We start from the raw sequence: 8,603 nt of genomic DNA, 5'->3' as shown, positions 1-8,603 counted from the left end.
GGCCGCTTGCTGCGCAGTCGGGGCGCCGGGCGCCCGGGATGAGCTCACGGCCGCGCGGGCGGCTCTGTGCACCTGCCGACCTGCCGGCGGCCCCCTGAGCTGAGGGCACCTGGGCGCAGCCCGGCGGCCCGCTCTGGCCGCAGCGTGGGGCGCGGCGCCCGGGAGCAGGTGTGCAGGAGCGCGGCGCGCGGCGAGCGCAGCCCTCGCCCCGGAGCCCGGCCGCGCCGCGTGCCCAGGCGGCTCGGCGGCGGCGGCGGCGGCGGCGGCGGCGGCGGCGGGCGGGCGGCGGCCCCCGGGCAGGTGGCGAGCGAGCGGAGCCGGGCGGAGCGCGGGGGGCGAGGCCGGCGCGTCGCTCGCGGGAGGCCGGGGAGCAGCAGGGGCATGTGGATACTGGCCCTCTCCTTGTTCCAGAGCTTCGCGAATGGTGAGCCTTGCGGTTTGCGACCCTTTCCCTGTCTCCTGCTGACGGGAGTGGGGGGACTGGATGCATGGGGAGGTCTTGCCTGGTCTCCCCATCTTGGCTTGCTTACACTATCATGCTTTTATTTTTTTTATTTTTATTTTTTTTAAAAATTTCCTTGGGAGGAGAGGAGGCCGGGGAATACTGCTTTCTGATCATGGAGAGGAGCTTACCTAGCAAAGTGACAACTCCTTCCGAACCAGCCCGGTGTGGGGAGAGGAAGCCAGGGAGGGGGGCACTTTGACCCATCACAGCCCCCAAGGGACGTGACAGTCCTGGTGCGGGCAGGTGCAGGGTCCATTAGGCGCATCTGCCTTCAGGTGCAAAGCCTGATGAGCATTTAAAACGTGCCCTTTAATTCGGTTCCAGTTGCCCCCCCCGCCCCCCCCCCCCCCCCCGCAGCGGTGGCGGCTGTCAGAAAGATCTGCCCTTCCGCCCCGCCCCCACCTTCTTGGTACTACACTGTCCTCGCAGGCGTTTATAGGAAAATATGCACCCATAAGCATTACATCATCTGAAATGGGGACCAGTGTTTAAAAACACCTGTATGGTTGTACAGATGAAACCAGGGAAGGGGGTGGCGAGCCTTGCTCGCCTCCTGCCCACCCAACATTGCCTTTGGAAAAGCTTTCTTCCTGGGTATTTGACAAGCGGTTGCTCTGAGTCAGACCCCATTAATTAGTAAGTGTGACTGCACCTTCGGCTGCCTGTCACCACGTACATCTGAACTTGCATGTATGAATGGCTTCCTCTTATTTGGGAACGAGAGGAAATTGTCATCATTTGGCTTTGCCCTGGGAGTAGCTACAGCGTCAATTCCTAGTTCAGATTTGGAACACAAATCTGCATAAAATAGATGACTTGCTGACAGTTCAAATTAAAGCATTAAGCAGAATCCCCTACCCAGGAGGGGAGGGAGGCAGGGACGGGGAAGGAAGGAGGGGGAGAAGGAGAGGGATGGAGGGGGAGAGAGAGGGAGAGGGAGAGGGAGGGAGAGGGAGAGAGGAAATCTTGCCCTTGTGAGAAAATACCAGAAGCCAAGGGGAGACTAAGCTTTCCTGGGAGATGCACAGGGCAGCTGTGTGTTAGTGCCGCGGGTACATTTTCGTGGCCTATGTGGATAGCACTTAAAGAAACAACACACCCACAGGCCCGAGGAAATGCATAAACTCTGTAAAAAAAAAAAACCACAAAAAAAGATGACAGGAAAGGTAGAGCAGCAGGAAAGCTCTCCTGAAATTCACATTAAGATGCTACTTTGCTCTCTAATATAACCTAAAGCAAAGTGTTCAAAACTTTCATTTGGAGGTTTCCCCGGCAGGGAAGGATTGCAACAAGTTCTGACATGACACCCATCTTTCCCAGAGGGCACTGCACGCCTCTGCAGCCTCCCGGGAATTTACCTTGCGGGAGAGCTCCGCTTGGGCTGATGGGTGCTGATGCACCAGGCCCTCTCTGCCGCGCTGCTCATGCGAAGCGGAGGGCACGTAGGCAGGCTCACATACGTGTCCAGTGCCACAAAGCCATGACGGCCTGTCTTACCCGCCGGGCGTTCGTCTTGGGACTCCTAGGGGAGACCTGGGTTCCAGGATGAAACAAAACCTCCATCCTATTGGGGAGGGTGGTTCAGGATGACGGAAGAGCTGGTGCTGGTTATGCCCCTCAGCCCCTCAGCTCCTGTGTGACAGTGTCACAGTTACATGTGACAGAAATAGTCTGGAAGGGTTTCTGAGACAGCCTCTGATACAGAGATGCTATAAATATTTGAATCAGTTTTTACACTGGAATAGTCCTAAAAGAATCGTACGTTGAGAAAATTGTATAAAACCTCAAATGTTCTACTGTATGGAAAATATATGCAAAGCATCGGTGTGTGCAGGACACGAAGTTCTGGGAGCATTATCTTCTTATACCTTGTTCAAGACGTGGATAATCACCCTGATTCGGACTGTAGTGAATACAGGCAGATTTCACAATATGAGGTCTAGACTGTACACGCAAATGAATATTTTACGTTGCTGTGTAGCATGTTCTGATCCCACCTGCCAGGAGGCGACAGGCCAGACTCTCTTACATAAAAATGGCCCTCTCTTTACATGACCAAGCATTGAAAAAGAAATAACACCTGGCTATAGAGCATTGAGCTCTTTCCTTCTGAGGGAAAACCAGCTTTAAAGAGGTTTTTTTTCAATGAATGATGCTCAGTGTTCAATGTGTGCTGTGCGAAGGACCATAACATGTATAGTCACATCAACAATAAAATGAGTCCAGTTTGAATGCCGCCCATCCATAGGACCGAATGTCAAAAATGTGAAATTAAAGATGCCTTCTTCTCTGAATGAGACTTGGAAAAAAAAACACGGAGAAATATATTTTTTTCCAACAACTGTCATATTTCAGTCTTCCTTAATTTTGAAAAAATTCCTGGATGTGCTTGATAAAAGATCCATGAATTCTAATTCCCAAACTGATTACTGCTAGGCCACAGCCATCAAAAGGTCTGACATGAGGAAAACATAGCTATTTGTAAGGGATTATGTAGTTTGACATGTGGGGTGCTGGCAACATAAGACGCATCTGCATGTTAACAGCAGACAGCGGCATTTTCCCCACGTATGGAGTGGGAGGCAGATTTATTTCTGAACGCGTGGCTGCTGGACAGGCTGCAGACAGGGTTTGGGTAAAAATGGGAAGCCAGAGAGCAGTGCGTCGTGGGTTAAAGCCTTGAATGAATGACCTCACCTGGGCAGGTGCAGTCAGCACGTCTAAAGCACTCAGCTTGCTCTGCAATGTGCTGGCAACACTCGCGGGAGACCTTCGGTTACTGGGTCCATGGATGTGCAGAGCCACGTCCACACACGTCCCTCCATGTCTCTGGACAGAGTCACGCTGCCTGTGTCTTATCACAGCTTCTCCTGCTTTTAACCCCAGCGAGCACATTCTAGACGAGAATTCTTGCTGAAAGCACAGGTGGGCCTCCGGGGGAGCAGGACCATGACTAATCAGCAGGTTTATTGTACATGATGCATGTCTGTCAGCATCCGTGCATCTCCGTTGCATGTACATGTGTGGCCCTGATGTCGCCTTTTTCTGAGCCCTGGAATCGGGGGGCTCGGCTGTGTTGCTATTTTCAGGGAGCCTGTGGACATTGGGGAGGGTGCGGTGATGGGAGAGAGAGAGGGTGGTCGTCAGAGAGAGTGGCGTGGGGGGGGTGTGTCCAGACCCTTCCAGGCGTCACCTGTGCATCTCAGCAAGGAATCACATGCCACAAACTTGGGGTTTTATCGAAATGGAGCAGCAGACCTTTGTGAGGACAAATGCACTCTCGGGGCTTTCAGATGATTTCTCTTTAATTCATGTAAAGGTATGTAAGTCAGTGGTGTCAGGCCAATAATTTCAGGGCCTCCTCCTCTCCGCTCCCCTCTCCCCCCACCTGGTTTTATTAGGCAGATTCCAGTTCTACCCCAGAATCGCAGGTTCCATTTCAAATTTCCAGGTCTCTTAAGCTGCACGCCCCTACAAAATGTCCTCTGTCGCAAAGCAAAAATGCCACGCAGACCTTTAGCAAATGCCAGCCGGTCCCCCCACCCCTGGACGCTCTCCTGGATGCCACTCTGGTGCGACCACAGTTCACACCAGAGTGGCATCGGTGACTCCCTGGATACAGCACGCTGATATGGAAAATAATTATTGACGGGAAAAATGCTCATCGAAATCCCTAATTCCTGGACCTCCACGTAGCTGTCCGAGTGTGTTATCGCTGATGTGTCCGGGATGAGGCATGCTGAGGATTTCCTGAAGAGACTTGGTGCAGTGTGCACGCAACCTGGATGGAAGGAGGGGGGTGGGGGGAGGGGGAGAGGGAGACAGAAAAGGTAATTTTATAAAGAGAGACCTCCGACCACTGCAGGAGGCTGGAACGACATGTTTGGGAAATAAAAGGATGGATTTCTCAGGGGGTGCATTCACACACCCAGGGCATCCAAATTTCACCGAAGGACTCGAAGCCTGCGGTGAGAGTATGAAGGCGCCTCATTCATAATTAACAGGCAGGGGAAATAACACATTTAGCACGGGGCTAGGCAGCAGCGTTCTCAGAGACCCCCCCCTCCTCACTCCCCCATTTTCTTGTTTCCCTGTGTGTCTGGGGCACCGGGCAGGGCAGGCGGGGCCCTGGGCAGTGGCGTGCAGACCGGGCTCCTGGGCCTTTCCTTGGCGGCTGTGCTGAAGCGCCTGCGGGGCTGGGTGCTGGGCTCCATGGGCGCTGAGACAGGAAGGTGGTGCTACCTGCATGTCAATTGCGTCCCTGCCTCAGGACACTAGTGGGCGGCAGACCTCACCAGTCTGCTGCGGCAGCTTCAGCAGAGCCGGCTGCATCGCCTGCCTCCGAGGGGAGAGGCTGTGCTGCGGTCAGGGGCTGTCCTCCCTGGACTTGATTTCTCAAGTTCACGGTGCCCAGACTCCCGTGCCAGGGGGTTCACTCCAGCAGGAGCCATGTAAAGGCTAGGGCGGGCGGGCGGGGGCCAGCTCTCTTTGTTCCCAGTTTTACAAAGAAGGGCCCTGTGCTCAAGGCCATGTTTTGAAATCTGGAGGGTCCATAGAAAGGCAGAGGAGATGTCCGGGGGGGCTAGTGGGCCGCACCCCCTTTCACACTGCAGGGGAGCCCCGGGGCGGCCGGTGTGTCTCCTCTGCATGTGGCAGAGCCAGGAGCAGCCCCGCGCCGGATCGGCTGACCTTCCAATGTCATTCCAGGAGGCACTGCTGGCTTCTCCTGCCGCTGATGGAGACAGGAGGCTCCTCCGCGGCCTGTCAATCTCCTGGCGGCCCTGGGGGCTTTTGCAGGGTGCCAGGAGCCCCCTCGCCCACCCCAGGGACATTGGGCAGCACCTTTCCTCCCGGACTGGGCATTAACTCTTTGTGTTCCGGAGAGCTGAGCCCAGACATTTTCATCTTTTTGCTCCCTGCCCCTCCTCCCACTATATTTATATTCTTCCCCCCCCCCCCCCCATGTTTTGAAAATGAGAGAAAAACTCCAAGTTGCATTTTGCTCGCCTCATTTATGGGTTAAGCTCAGACCGCGGGGATGTGGGGTTCCAGCCATCTGACATGTACCCACCATGCGGTCCTCAATCCTCAGGGCGCAGGCCGAGGGGTGCCTTCCGCAGGTGACACACCCGCCACCAAGGGGGCTGGAGGGAAGCACCAGGGGGCAGGTGCACCCAGCCCGGTGTTGGGTCCGGGGTTAGATAGTTCTGATCAGGGTGTTGGGCAGGGCCGGGTCAGAGACCTGCTCCCCCAGAACTGAGTCTGCACTGAGCTTTGCCGTGACGCCTTGCACGGTCCCTGGGCGGTGCCCAGGGCAGTGTGTGACTCTGTTTCTTTGGTGCTTTACTTGGCTGGTGGCCGCCTCCCTCCCTGGATAGGAAGACACACAGGTCAGGCTCCTGGGAGGCCCGAGTGTGTTCTTACGCACGCGTGTGCAGAACGCATGCACCAAGGCGGCGGACATCCATGTTCAGTGGCTGAGTGAAGAAGGACCCAAGGATGCAAGGAGCTTCCCTCTCCTCCAGCCCCTCCCCTCCTCTCTCTCCGGCCTCCATCCCCTCCTTCCCCGCCCAGCCTCTCTCGCTAACGTTGCGAGAGATGTACCCGGCCACCGGCCACCGTGTGGACTCCTTGGTTCCCGCCATCCCGTTCAGACACACTGACGCGTGGCTCTAGAGGCCTTGGTCTTCTAGAAGTGCTTCCGGGGCGTTTTCTTCTCTTCTCCCAAAGGGATTCGCGTTTGGAATACGCGCTGGGGCTTCATCACCATGACCTCACGTGACAGGATGGCTCCAGGCGCTCTTCCCGCAGGGCGTGGCTCACACGGCACAGAAAAGCTGAAAAATGCCGCGGACCCCTTGTTCTCAAGTGTGTCCTGCCATGTGGCGGGTTCAAAACCCTCTACTACCTGTATGCGCTGTCGGTTCTGAAAAACAGCCAGACACATCAAACGGACACGTGCGGTTTTTCCTAGGGGTTCCTGGGAATTCATTTCTCCATCAAAGAGCCACCCAGGACATCAAAACAAAGCTCAATTCGTAGGCATTAATCATCTTTTAAAATAATACCACACGCTATTTTCTATGGATTTATGAGTTTCTCATCGTTATCTTATTTTCTTTTAAATATATTTTATTGATTTTTTTACAGAGAGGAAGGGAGAGGGATAGAGAGTTAGAAACATCGATGAGAGAGAAACATCGATCAGCTGCCTCCTGCACACTCCCCACTGGGGATGTGCCCGCAACCAAGATACATGCCCTTGACCGGAATCGAACCTGGGACCCTTCAGTCCGCAGGCCAGCGCTCTATCCACTGAGCCAAACCGGTTAGGGCTATCTTATTTCCTTATTCTGCAGCAGAACCAAATGTAAAAGTTGGTTCCTACATCAAAGTAACATAAAAGGAATACATTTTCATCATTAAAATTTTGATTTCTATTCAAATATAAGAATCAATGAGGTGTCTTATAGCTTACAGTATTTTGATTTTTGGAGATCTGTGTTTGTTCAATGAAGATCAATATTTGAGATTTTTTTAAAAAACATTGAATTGTGTTAATTTGGGGTCTTTAAACCCCCTGCATTATGTATGCATGTATATAATATATATATATATCTTGGTTTAATGGAGAGGGGATGAATGGTGTTGACAAGATCAATGATGTGCTAAGAAGAAGGAAAGAGGCTGCTACACAGAGAGGCTAACGAATCTTGCCTGCATCTTTATTTCAGTTATTTTCTCTTGGAAGACAGTAAGATTTGAGGGTGCCCGAGCAGCCCTATTTATAGAAAGCCAGTTTTACATGTGGCTGCTAGAGAGGAAAGGAAGAATTGAAAACGAGAGACATCACCTCCATCCTCAATGCCGGCTTCCCCTAACCTCCTGGCACCATACAGAATTTGGGGGGCAGAAAAAAAAAGCAGAGCGACCTTTGCTGAAATATTGAGAAATCACTTTGCCTCTGCGGAACCTTCTAGAAATGCTTTCAGGAGTTAAGTCCATGTTAGACGCGCATGGCGGGGGGTGGGGAGCCAATACATATGTTATTGGAATCGTGCCTGGGGTGATGGTCAGATGTTGAATTTACAGATATTAATTTCCCAGTAAGCGCTGCCTTTCTGGCTGAATCCACATGCCTGCTTACAGTGGAGTGGTTACTGCGAGAGGCGTTCAAATTTAGGGTCTTGGCAATGGTCCCAGGTTTCTCCATGTGAACGAGATGTTACGTTCTGGAGATTTCAATCGTGGCTTATGCTCTCCTCATTGGTCATTCACATGGGGCAGGTGATGTGGCCACAGGCTGTTGGAGGGACACAAAGGTAACTGGACGAAGGAAAAAGAACACACTGGCTCTTGAAGATGAAATCGTCTTCCTCCCGAGGTCGGCATCTCTTCCTCGTAGCATGTTGGTTTCACTAGTTCCAAGTGGGCCATCTTTTCTAGTGAGCGTGGGATCCTTGAATTTGTGTGGCGATCCTGCTGGTTTTCAGGTTGGAAATTGGGACGAAAGCCAGGTCCTGTCCTGCCCCCGAACCTGATGCTGGGAAAGCCATTTGCCTCTGTCTTATGAAGAACCATCTGTGAAATGGGCGGGATGGGCAGGCGGGGTGAGGTGCTGGAAAGCGATCTGAACCATCTAATTACCGATTCCCATTCAGGCAAGCCTTGCCTCTTGGACTATGAAAACCAGGATCCAGGAAACAGCTTTTTAGCGGGTTTTACACAGAATCTGAGCAATGCTTGTTGTCCACTGTACATAAATATAGCGGAAGTCAGTTTAATAGTTCATTCTTGATACCCGCGCTCTCAAATCATGGGATGCTTCTGCCAGACACCCATGGTGAGGACACTCCCAGTGAAGCCTGGGAGCTCCGAGCTCCCAGGTGCCTTCTGCACCCTCAGGGGACGTCATGATGAGCATGTGACGCTGGGGTTAGAGCCAGGTGCATGGCCGCCTCGGTGGCCGGGATGCTGGCGGAGGTGGCCCGTGTCACACGGCGAAGGGCCGTGTCATTGGAAATAGCTGATGGCAGTGGGGACGCCTGCCACTGTTCCTGTTCCCAATTCTGAGTAAAGCTTTGATTTTTCTCCTGGG

At 53.1% G+C, this 8,603-nt stretch overlaps 1 protein-coding gene across 1 annotated transcript in view; it reads left to right on the top strand.

Moving 5' to 3' along the window:
* Positions 1-381: 381 nt before the first annotated feature.
* DSCAM (DS cell adhesion molecule) overlaps positions 382-8,603 on the top strand; it is a gene marked incomplete at both ends in the record, with an annotated part of 461,963 nt that continues 453,741 nt past the window's right edge. The window contains 1 exon segment of the mRNA XM_079762252.1: positions 382-424. Coding sequence (XP_079618378.1) covers positions 382-424 — 43 coding nt within the window.

Source organism: Cnephaeus nilssonii, assembly GCF_951640355.1.
Source record: "Cnephaeus nilssonii genome assembly, chromosome: 3".
Taxonomy (NCBI): domain Eukaryota; kingdom Metazoa; phylum Chordata; class Mammalia; order Chiroptera; family Vespertilionidae; genus Cnephaeus; species Cnephaeus nilssonii.
This window is presented reverse-complemented; position numbering and strand designations above follow the sequence as displayed.